This window comes from Macrotis lagotis, chromosome 1 (assembly GCF_037893015.1).
Source record: "Macrotis lagotis isolate mMagLag1 chromosome 1, bilby.v1.9.chrom.fasta, whole genome shotgun sequence".
NCBI classification, from domain to species: domain Eukaryota; kingdom Metazoa; phylum Chordata; class Mammalia; order Peramelemorphia; family Peramelidae; genus Macrotis; species Macrotis lagotis.
Genome location: NC_133658.1, coordinates 282,675,888 through 282,688,371, shown reverse-complemented (window position 1 = coordinate 282,688,371; position 12,484 = coordinate 282,675,888). Strand labels below are relative to the sequence as shown.

General features: G+C 40.2%; 1 protein-coding gene across 7 annotated transcripts in view; it reads right to left on the bottom strand.

Annotated features, from left to right (window-relative positions):
* EGFL7 (EGF like domain multiple 7) overlaps positions 1-12,484 on the bottom strand; it is a 42,137-nt gene that overhangs the window by 16,594 nt on the left and 13,059 nt on the right. For 6 of the 7 annotated variants that reach the window (XM_074210717.1, XM_074210716.1, XM_074210714.1 and 3 more), the window contains 6 exons: positions 10,253-10,402; positions 9,813-9,935; positions 8,946-9,055; positions 7,478-7,573; positions 6,597-6,779; positions 5,219-5,283 (listed from right to left, as the gene is read on the bottom strand). In XM_074210717.1, coding sequence (XP_074066818.1) covers positions 5,219-5,283; positions 6,597-6,779; positions 7,478-7,573; positions 8,946-9,055; positions 9,813-9,935; positions 10,253-10,332 — 657 coding nt within the window. In that variant the 5' untranslated portion in view covers positions 10,333-10,402. Of the gene's footprint in view, positions 1-6; positions 6,275-6,596; positions 6,780-7,477; positions 7,574-8,945; positions 9,056-9,812; positions 9,936-10,252; positions 10,403-12,484 lie in introns of those variants that run through there. The other variant, XM_074210720.1, reaches the window with a different exon arrangement.

The following is a 12,484-nucleotide window of genomic DNA, read 5'->3' as shown; positions in this document are numbered from 1 at the left end:
CTAGAGGAGAATCAGTAAATCCAGTCATCAAATCAGCCAGTACACATTAAGCATCTACTGTGTCCTAAGCCTCATGCCGGGTGAAGGCAATACAAGTACAAAGAATAAAATAATTCATATCCAAGGGATTATATTTAATTTCAAGAGAATATATTCAAACACAAGCTTATATTCTAATGGGAGAGAGAAATATATTTAAATGTATAACAAAGTTAATAAATACACATTTACATATATGTATACACCCAATTATCAGTAAAATACAAGATTGTTTTAGAGGGAAAGAACTAGGGAATGTGATTTCAAGTTATTGTGGAGGATGGGGGGAGAAATGTCAAAAACTTGTTTCAGGCTTTCAGGAAAAGCCCAGAATGAGGATTCTCACAAAGCCTCTAGGCTGACTGACCCAGGATGACCAGCCCAGGATGCTATGGAACCTGTGCCTGGGTATTTCTTGTCCCAAAAGTTTTAGGGAAGAAATAGCTCCCCTGGGATCTTGGTCAAAGGATGGATCAGCTCTGAGTAAGTTCTCCTGTTCCTACCACTCATAAAATGGACCTTTTAGGGAATAAGTTTTAATTGGTTAATCATTGTTCAATCTCCCCAGCCTCCTCTGATCTTAGCAAATAGTCATAGGCTTTTAAAGTTCAGAATCCAATAAGGACAAGATCTAAATTAACAGATTTTGCTATCTCCTATCCCATCCCCAAGTGTCCAACTGTTAACAATAATAACATACTCTTATTTTTCTGATAATATTTCTATATTAAGTACATGATCTCATTAGTTTCCTTAATCTTTAAGGCCCCTTTATGATCTAAAATCTGACAACTTTGTGAAGGAAGTAGATAAGGAATTATTTTTTTCCACTCAAAACAGGAAACAGAAGACCAGGGACTTGCCTAGTGTTTCACAGCTAATGAGTAGTAGATCTGGGTCCACTGTATGAGTATGATGCTGGGCAGATGGATTTTGGGAAGTGTGGGTATATGTGGGTGCTTTGTTTCAGTTAGAACTGTGATTTCATAAATTTGGGAAACTCCAGTATGGAAATTCCTTTCACCATTGTAGAGCAATGTTTCATTTGTAACATAAACTGTAACTGTAACATAACTGAGGGGTTTCAGTGACTTCCTGGGCTTACACAACTAGTATTGTTCCTCTATCAGAGGAAGGACTGTTTCATACTCCAAAGACAGCAGCACTCTGCCATATAGGTTTTTTGTTTTTGTTTTTGTTTTTTGGCAAGGCAATGGGGTTAAGTGGCTTGCCCAAGGCCACACAGCTAGGTAATTATTAAGTGTCAGGCCACATTTGAACTCAGGCCCTCCTGATTCCAGGGCCGGTGCTCTATCTACTGCATCACCTAACTGCCCCTGCTACATAGTTTTCTAACTGGTCAGGAGAAGAGCTTACAGTGAGTTAAGTGGTGCTTTAAAAAGTGTTCTTCTAAGGTTCCTTGATGTGAGACTACCAAAGAGTTACAGGTGTGTGTGTTGGTGGAACATGCTGGGTTTATTTCAAAAAATCAAAAATTTTGATTTTTCTCTTGCTCTGGGAGGGCTAAGGACTATTCATTGGCTGTAGACTTTTGGATTAGGTGCCAGATTCCTAACCTGCTGATGTTGACAACTAGATAATTTGGCTCACATTCCATTGTTCTTCCCACTGTCTTCCTGTTACCAAATTCTTGGGCTTGGCTGATTAAACTGACTCACAGTTTGAAGAAGCCACCATACTGTCAAAATGCTAATATGAACTTTTAGCAAGCTGACACATGTGTCAGCTTTGGCTGTACCAAGTTGTTTGGGGCAGGGAGGGGGAATGGGTAGCATTTATCACTTTTCCTGTAAGGTGACCAGGCCGGGGAGTTTTATAGGAAGAATGAAAGGAAAGATGCTTCTCCCATCAGCATAGCCTTGACATTTTAGACCCATCAATTATATAGAGTTTCAAAGTTATTCATAAGTCATGCTAGGTACTGCAGATGGAAGGGAGAAGGGAGGCCCCATAGGACCCTGTAAGTGGTGGGGAGGTGCCAGGATGCACATCCTAATTGATGTCTTTACCTTGCACCTTAACCCCCATCCACCTTAAATATTTACTCAATGCTTAGTGTAATCAGGGTTGAGTACAGAATGTACTTGAGTTTGAGGTAATCTTCAGTGGTTAGCTCCAGTCACTACAGAAATCCATGTATCATTAATTGGGAGAGGATGGGGAGACAAGAGCACTGGATTTGGGTTCTAGTCCTAGCTCTTCTATTTAGTTTCCTGATTTATTCATTTGAGGTGGGGCAGGGAAGGCAATCAGAGGAAAGTGACTTTCTCAGTATCTCACAGCTAGTAAGTGTCTTAGGTTATATTTGTACTCAGGTCCTGTTGATGCCAGGGCTGGTGTTGATATAATCACTATGCTACCTGGCTTCCCCTAGTTTCCTAGCTATAAAATAAGGAAGAGTGCGATGAAACAAAAAATGTCTTGAAATAGATACTGTGGATTTTTAAAATATGTATATATATTTTGAGGGATTTGCATGAACTAAAGCTAAGTGAGATGAGCAGAACCAGAAAAACACTATATACCCTAACAACAACATGGGGGCAATGCTCATTCCATCAGTGCAACAATCAGGGACAATTTGGGGCTGTCTGCAATGGAGAATACCATCTGTATCCAGAGAAAGAACTGTGGAGTTTGAACAATAACCAAAGACTATTAACTTTAATTTAGGGGGAAAAAACCTGATATCTTATTGTCTGATCTTGCTATCTCTTATACTTTATGTTTCTTCCTTAAGGATATGATTTCTCTCTCATCACATTCAATCAATGTATACCATGGAAACAATGTAAAGACTGGTAAATTGCCTTCTGTGAGGTGTGGGGAGGAGGGAAGTAAGATTAGGGGGAAAATTGTAAAACAAATAAATCTTTAATAAAAGAAAAAATATGCAAAAATAATAAAATGTAAAGTTAAAAATGTAAAAAAGTATATATTTTGTATATATAGTATATGTAAAAATATTAAATATACTTTTAAAATATATGTATATATTTTGACAGCTATCTTAAAAATTACTTTTGTAGTCCTATGTATTTTATTTGATTCATTTAAGAATGTATTTTATTCATTTATTCATTTAAGAATACTCATTATAATGGTCATTATACTGAGGAATTGGTAGACTTCATCAAGACAGCTAAGAGGGTCAGAACACATACCTTGGACTGGATGGTCTCTAGATTTTCCTTCAGCTTTTAGCTCTAAGATTTTAGGATTGATGGATTCTAAGAGAGTATGAATGACTTAGTGCAGCCAGTCCTCATTAGCATCTACACAGAGCCTTGATTTATACAGTAGAGTCACTCCTATAAAAGCTATACTCCCACTGCATGTAACTAAAAAATATCATCAACTGAATTCTGTTCTAAATTCTCCCTGGGGAATTTACTACCATATATGCCTTTGACTTCAAAAATCTCAACTTGGAGAAGATTATTTTTTGTTTTAGGTTTTTTTTTTTTGGTTTGTTTTGTTTTTTTTTTTTTGCAAGGCAAATGGAGTTAAGTGGCTTGCCCAAGGCCACACAGCTAGGTAATTATTAAATGTCTGAGACTGGATTTGAACCCAGGTACTCCTGACTCCAAGGCCAGTGCTTTATCCACTGCGCCACCTAGCTGCCCCAAGAAGATTATTTTTAACTGCAAAATCTTCAAGGCCTACAAGAAGGCAATGTTACCCTTGAAAAGGAGAGAATTCCTAGTCAGGCTAGAAAACTAGAAACCACTTTGCTGAGGGGGAAGTTAGATTGTTTTCTAGGGAGAATTGATCATACAGGATTTTTGGAGTTGTAAAGCTTGCCAGTCACAAGATAGAAGTTGAAGAGCCGGGGCTACTTTATAATGCATATGACATACTATCAGTGTTTATACGTTTCTTTTCTCCACAACATTGTATTTATTTTTCATTTGGTCTTTGCTGCTTTGAGTTTGATCAATGAATTGAGGCTTTGTTGTATAAAACTCCCTCCTCCCCCTTTTAGTGGTAGAGTATGCATTGAGTTAAGAAATAACTTGAAAAAAAGTTCTTCCAAGATCACTTGAAATGAGTGTGTATCAGGGGAAGGTTCTGGGCTTCCAGCAATTTGATTTCTCTATAGCTGTATGAAGTCAAGGGCCTTTGAATATTTGTAGGCCCAGACTGAGTATCAGGCATACAACCTGCAGCTCCGGATCACTGTGATTAGCATATGAAAATTTCCTGAAAATTTCACTGCTCATTGAGCCCAAACTGAAAGTTGAGTCTGTAGTGAGACCAAAATTTTGTCAGTTATCAAAGGGTACAGAATCCTTGTTCTGCCTGGTTCAGAGACAATTCCCTCTCTTCCTTCTGAGTAGAATCTAACCTTAACATTTTTCCTTGAGTTCCCTTTCTCCCCACCCAGTCATTCCTTCATTTATTCTTGGGAGGAGAGCCACATGGATAGTTTTTGACTTATCTAGATAGTGTAATAACTTACATGTTGTGCTTTGACCAAGTTTTGTTTTTTTTTTTTTAGGTTTTTGGCAAGGCAAATGGGGTTAAGTGGCTTGCCTAAGGCCATACAGCTAGGTAATTATTAAGTGTCTGAGACCGTATTTGAACCCAGGTACTCCTGACTCCAAGGCCAGTGCTTTATCCACTACGCCACCTAGCCGCCCCTTGACCAAGTTTTTAAAAATTGTTCTCCCCAGGTAAGTGACTCTAAAAGGTGGTAGAAGTGGAGCAGTGGGGGAGAAGTAAATTGGATTTTGTCTTCTGCTAAGAGGCTTAGTGTCAGACTATAACTTCAAATGGCAATGTGGATAGAGCTAGCCAGAGTCAGGAATCCTTGGGTTCACAAACCTGCCTGTAGCTAAGGTGTGTAGGCAAGTCAGTTTACTCTCTGAAACCCAGCCCTGATTTGTGGGTCATGTGTGATCTAGATACTGTTGCAATAGGCTTTGGTGATGATAAATTAATGTTGCTCTTGAGGAAACTACCTAGTTAGGGCAATATTATATGGAGTAGCCTTTAGAAAGCCACTTGCTTTCAAGTGGAATACACATAGGAAAACCTGGGGGCGGGGAATATAGTGATCAAAGAATTCTAGGGAGGTATCCTCTGTAGATTTTTTCTAGACAGAGGAATTCTGTCTAAATCCCAAATCTATTCTAAGAAAACATCAGATGCTCACCTCCTCCAACACTTCCACTCGATTCCTTAGCTTTTGCATTTCTTCTTTCATTTCATCAGAAGCCTCTAGCAGAGAATGGGAGGGAGACTGAGTCACAGAAAGTTAAAAGACAGATTCATATTCCAAATATTGTTTCCCTTCCCTCACTTCCAAGTAGGAAATAGAAAGTGAACTCTGGATTCCTTCAAATCTACAAATTGCCAACCCACTGGGCCCCCAAAATATCTTCTGTGTCAACCCTAAATCTGCCCTACTTTATCAGAAGCAGCTCTCATTCTGTGTGCTTCCTCTCTGGTCAGAGATTAAACATGGATGAAAGTCCTTTGCAAACTCTAAGGCTCCATAGAAATGCCATCTATTAAGGGGCAGTGGGAAGAGCAAGAAATTTGGTGTCAGCAGGCTTTGGTAGACTCATTAACAATTCATTTGATATTTATCAAGTGCCTATTGCTTGCAAGCCCTATAACAAATACTAACAGTACAAAAATGAAAGGACAAAGATCCTGCTTTCAAGAAGCTTATAATCTTCTGAGGAAGTATAAATCAAACAAATACAATTCAAGGTAGAATATAATAGAGGTAAAGGAGAGATTCAGACAAAGTTCTATTTCTGCCACTATTCTGTATGTTACCTCAGGCAAGCCATACTACTTGGAACCTCAGTTTCTCCATTTGTAAAATGAGGAGGCTGGTCCTGATGGTCTCTTAAGATCTCTTCTAGCTCTAAGGCTCTTTGGTTTATAATCTCTGATGTTCTTAGTGTCTTATACATATAGCTACTCTTTCTACCCTATTCTCTACTCAAACCTGGGAGATAGGGAGTATACAATCCATTGCTGAGATCCATGTCGTCATTCTTGCTGCCCAGGCTGCCAATGGCGCATTATTACTCACGGTACGAGTTTGATGTGTCACAGCGCGTACCAAAAGTAATAATGACCCAGCGTCAGCCACCCATGTTGTGGCTTCCCTTGTGTGATGGAGAGAAGCTGGGAGACAAGCTTGGAATATTCCGAGATGATGAGCTGCGTTGAGCAGGTGTCCAGGATAGCATCCCTTAAGGTCAGAGAAATTCACATCCAGGAGGAAAGAAGACAGAGAAGGGGCCACCTCTTCCCTTTACCCCACCATGTAACTCCTTAAGTTTATTTGAATATCACACTGTTGTGTCCCATTTCCTCAACTTTCCTACAAGCTTCCTAAATACAAGGGCCAGATTTCCTATCTTCGGATCTCCCCAGGGTAACTAGCACCTGGGACTTTCCTGTCTGGTGCTGCCAAATGACCATTTAAGACCTTTTAGGTCTTAGGAGCTTGATTAGGTTTTGCCAGATCAAGTGAAGTCTCCCTGGATCTGAGGAGGCAGGCAGCATGTTACCTGGCTGAGGCTGCCTAGTGGGACAAAGTGTTGAAGTCAGTCCTGGGGAACCACTCTGGAGTTGGCATAGTCTCCCATCTGAAGATAGCTCATATCCTTCTTTGCACTGACAGTGGTAACTCCCAGGAATGTTGATGCAATTCTGGGGGCAGCCATGATCAGGTTGGCTACACTCATCCACATCTGAAACAGATGGAAGGAAAGGGGAGGAAGGATCAGGATGGGGTTCAGAGTTTACCTTTCCCTGCTGTGCCCATTCTATCCCAAGTAGTGATGAGTTTTGAGGTCCTGGGACTGTTCTGGGAGAATTGTTCCCTGGAATATAGGGATAGGAACTGCTGGTGCTATGGGCACCATATTCCTGGCTCACAAGAAGCTTGCATACAACTTAGTATTTAATTGCCATCCTAAAGCAACAGTAGGCAGTGAGAGGGGCTATAGAGGTGGAGCTATAGGAGAGTTTTTCAGGTCACAGGACATGAGTAGGGAGGGGACTGCCTGTGCTCATTTGGGGGGGGCAGGATTTATGTACTGACCCCTTATCTTCTGACCCATGGCCTAGCCTCCTGAGGATGGGTTCAGCTACTTCTGGAGAAGGCATCTCTTCAATAGATACTTTCCTAAGAATATGTAGCCAAAAAGTTCACATTCTCAGGGTCCTGAAGATGATATGGTCTGTCACAAAGGATCTGGAGCTAGTCATAAAGAGATCTGGGAATCCCAGCCCTACTACTAAATACTTGTGTGCCTGGGGGTAATGAAGCTTCATAAGATCGTAAAGTTATAGGCAGTGAAAGTAGATTGGAAATCCCAGATTTTTGGATGTAAAGGGATCACTAATAAAGAAATCAGACATGGGTACATCTTAGAAAGGACCTTACCTATTTGGCAAGTGTCTCCTCGCCACCCTGCAGGGCATTTGCATCTACCTGGCCTGGCACATCTTCCTCCATTCTGGCAAGGTGATTGGCAAATTGCTGTAAGAGGAAGGAAATCAAGGCACTGATGGTGGAGGCAACTGAGTTGTAGAAAAGACAAGCAGAATAGGCATTTTCCCAGCAATGAAAGGAGAAAATGCCCCCTTCACCAAAATGGTCACTATATCACTAGATTAAATTCTGGGCTCTAAGAATTGACTAATAAATTCTGGTTAATTCATGTTACTAATATTATATACAGAGTCCCTGCTTTCAAGAAGCTTATAATCTACTGAGGAGAGTATAACTCAAATAAATACAATTCAAGGCAGAATATGATAGGAGCAAAGGAGAGATTCAGACAAAGTTCTGTTTCTGCCACTGACTCAGTTTGTCATACTGCTTGGAACCTCAGTTTTTCCATTTGAAAAATGAAGAGACTGGACCTGATGATCTCTAAGGGCTCTTCTAGCTCTAAAGTTCTATGGCTTATGTTCTCTGATAGTCATAGTATTTTATACTCAATTCTACTCCCCCAGGCTCTACCCTATTCTCTACTCAAACTTGGTAGACAAGTTTATGATCCCAAGTGTCTCCCAAGATGTTCCTAGTATTCACAGTCCTTTTATCAGTGTAGATTCCAACCCCTTAATGCCTTCCATTCCTATGTATTTCTCATCCACAGTCTTTGGGGACTCCTCGATAGATACTATACCCAGTGTACCAAAGACCTTCTCCTGATTCTTTTACTATCATATGAATATCAGTCTAGCACTGAGGACATCTCATTTGACATCTCCTTCATTCTTGCTACGTGATCAACCTCCTTTTCTGGTCTTGTATACTTCAGATGATGCTATTTCTTAGCATCGTGGGTATTAGGTTATAGCCTGGTGGTTTTCTGTTGTTTGTTATTTTAATTTATCCCAGGTCATGATGTTCTGTAACTGACAATTACCTGAGATACTGGGGTTAATGCTTCAGTAAATACTAGGTCTCATTTTACAAATGAGGAAACTAAAGACTAGAAGAGTTGAAGGAATTAGGATGTGACACAGCTAATTAGTAGCTGAACCATCTCTAAAGGTATTAATCATTTACTAATTCCTCAGTATAAGACACTCCCTATCTTTGGTCAGGTAAAGCACAAAAAAAGGCTTAAATTGTAGTCAGAAAATCTGGTTTAAATCTACTATTTACTACCTGTAGGACCTTGTGCAAGTTCCTTCTCCCTCACTGGGTCTCAGTATCTCCATCTGTAAAATGAGGAGGTTAAGCTAGATGATCTCAAAGTATCTTGAAAGTCATTCTATGATCCTACAGGAGCCTATCTTCCAAAAACAAGGCTCTTCTCCCCATCTACCATCATTCCCATGGACCCTTTCTTTTTTTTTTTCTGACTTTCTCAGCCCACTAAGAGACCAAGTCTTACCTATGCCACAGCCAAGGAGCCCATTATTTCTTCTCCAGCCTGGGCAGCAAGAATATTGTTGTGGGGAGAGAGTCCGAGAAGTATATCTGTAAGCAGTCTTATAGATGGTCCTGTGGGAAGGTGACAGAGGAGGACCCAGATGATTGTTGCCTTTCAAATGCCCCACCCAAACACAATAGCCTCATTTGTCACTATGTTCTAGACAAGCCTTGATTCTATATTTTTTCACAACATTGTGACTCTTCTGTAGAAAATAGGATTTGGAGGAGAGAATCCCCAGGACCAATGATAAGACTTCTTGAAAAAGGATACCCAGTTTATTCCCAATATGTAAAGTGGAAAGTCTTCTGGATGAAGTCAAGAGATTTAGATTCTTTTCTTGGCTCTTCTATTCATCAGCTGTGGGATCTTGGGTAAATTATTTCACTCTTTTCTGTCTCTCTAATATAGGGTGGAATTAGATTATCTTTGAAGTCCTTTTCAGATCTAAAATCCTCTACCTTTTTGGGTCCTGCCCACAATCCTGAGGCTAAATTTACTAAAGTGTATTGGTTGCTGTTCTAGGGCTTATGTAGACTAGGTAACCAAGTAGCACACTGAATAAACATTGTATTTAGAATCAAAAAGACTCCCTCATAAACTCATTAGTTATGTAAACCTAGAAAGAGTGTCTTCTTCTAGCTCTCCTCTCAGTACTGCCTGGCATAGTGCCAGACACACCAGAAGATTATAGTCAATTATTTATTATTGGTAGGCTAATGATGTTCCTAGTGTGGCAGTTTTAGCCTGATGGATGTTAGGGGCATGGAGATAGCTTTGGGGTTTGGGTATAATCCTTATCTGGCTCAGCTGGAGTTGTTCACTTACCGATAGGTACTGCAAGCTCTATGATCTTCACAGGTGGTGATGTAGGGCTGGTAGACTCTCTGGATATAGGACTCTGTGATGGGAACAGTTTCCCTGGTGACTGCTATGGAGCATATCCTACGGCTGAACAGAAAAAGTTAAGGATAAAGCAGTAACAATTGGATCTTGTCCTGAACCTCTTTGGCAGTTTGGTGAAGCCCAGGAACCCTTTCTCAAAATCATGGGTTTAAATGCATAAAAGACAGAATTGCAAAGAAAACTCACAATATTAAAATGCAGTTGGTTTATGGATTCTAAACCAAATTAATGAATCCCAGATTAATAATCCCTGCCAGGGTAGGTATTTCAAACTATAAAATAGAATCTAGGCCATCAGAATAAATTTCCATTGCTCTATCACCATTCCTGCCCCCTATTTTTGCTCCATGACCATGATTTACCCTGGCCGGTAGAAATTCTCTGTGCGGCCCATTCCCAAAATGAAAATCCAAGTCGCTAGGAAGGCTCCAGGACTCCACATTTCCTGTATCCTCTGGATAGTGCTTTTCTTGTTCCAGTTCTTACCACATTTGCACAGCTACTGGGATGACCTGAAACCAGAAAACATGAGCCAGATGATCTCCCTTGACTAGGACTTGGTCCCTCTATAAGGAAGCATGAACTCCCCACTAATTACCCTCCAGATTCCCAATCACAAAAGTATTCTTGACATTTTAACTCTGTCTTTAAGCTCAAATATTATCTCCTGTGTTTAAGGCAACTAAGTAACACAGTGGTGGATCAGATGAAGAAAAGAGTTCAAATCCCACTTCTGACTCAACTGTATGACTATAGGTAAGTCAGTTAACCTCTCTGAGGTTCACTTTCCTCAGATGTAAAAGAGGAGAGTAATGGCAGTAGTGCCTACATCACTGGATTCAGATGAGATCATGTAAATAAAACAATTTGGAAACCTTAAAGCTTCTTATAAATATGTGTCACCATATGTCTTCCCATCTAGAATGGGAGCTCCTCACAAGCAGGGACCTTGTCTCTTTCTTTGAATGTTCTCTCTCGACAATGCCAACGTAAGATTATGCAAACTGGTGGCACTCCATAGTAAATCTGGTGCTATCCAACTCTTTACCACCAACCAGATATCTCTGAAATTGATATCTCTCTTCACCTTCTATACAGATTGTCACTATGGCATCCCTAAACAGCGAGACTCCATGATGTATTAAAATGGACAAAAATTTGTTCATCCTTATTTTAAATATTAAATAATATGATCTACCTTCCACACATGTTCTAATGATCTGAACAAAGTAGAGGAAAGAATACCACAGGTTGGTAATGCCTGGATTACTCCAAGAGGCCCATCACTGTCAAACTGAATACATTTTGGAATCCAAAGTGCCCTGAAACTTCTCTTCAGCCAGATGTTAAATTAGAAAGGCAGGGAAGAGTTAGCATCAAGAACAAAGCATCCTGGTCAGGCCTGGAAGCATTTAGAATAATGATTAGCTCAGAGAGCACTGACTAAAGGCAGGAGAATCCACTGAGACACAGAAAGTTGAAATCAGAAAGTTCAAACAAAGCTGGATACAGAGAAGCCTTCCCCCCACACAAATGCCTAAGTGCAGCCTGTCACAAGGACCTATTTTCAAGAATAAAGACAAGGAGATGGATTATAATAAACATGCTAGTTTTAGGGTAATGGGCACTTATAAGATACTGGAAACAAGTTTGGGGTTTTTTTTTGCCTCTTTAGATTAACACCCCCCATCAATGTTTCTTTAGGGACAGTGTTTCCCAAGGAGGTTGATTTAGAAAGTCTGCCCAGCAGATGCAAAGGAAACCAGGATGTATTCCACAAAGGAATATCCTCGTGGTCATATATTTAGATAGTAAAGAAATTCCTTATATGCTGGCCATGGGAGAGATTTCTAACTCTTTCTCAGTAGGAAACAACAGAATAAGGAACCCTGAGGAGATGATCCTAATTTGACCATTTGATTTTTTCTTTCTTTCTTTCTTTCTTTCTTTCTTTCTTTCTTTCTTTCTTTCTTTCTTTCTTTCTTTCACAAGGCAATGGAGTTAAGTGACTTAGCCAAAGTCACACAACTAAGTATTAAGTGACTAAGACTGAATTTGAACTCAGGTCCTCCTAACTCTAGGGCTGGTATTCTATACACTGTGCCACCTAGCTGCCCCCAAACTGCATAAATTGACTTCCTTAAATCAGGCCATCATCATCTTTTCTGGCTCTCCAACATCTACTCTCTGTTTCAGGTGAGCTTTTCTATCCCTTATTAGCCAGCATGGATAGGACTCACTCACCTACATCCCTTTGTTCACCCTCCATCCCAAACCTGGAATGACCTATCTGGTTGCTTTCTCTCCATTCAGAGTCCATCTTCTGTATGAAGCCTTCCATATTCCTTCAGCCTATAGTCACTTCTTCCTTCTCTAAATGCTACTCAACTACTGAAAGTACTCAGTGTTGGCAGGACATAATTCAATGCAGAATTATTTTCTCTTCCACCTGTGTCAACTAAATCACTACAACTAAATGGTGAGGTTCTTCAGGGCAGGAATCAAAATAACTCCTGTCTCCCCCATAGCACCTAGTATAGGCTGAATACAGCAATTAGATGCTGGAGAGAAAGTGAAAGCATGGTGGACCCTGG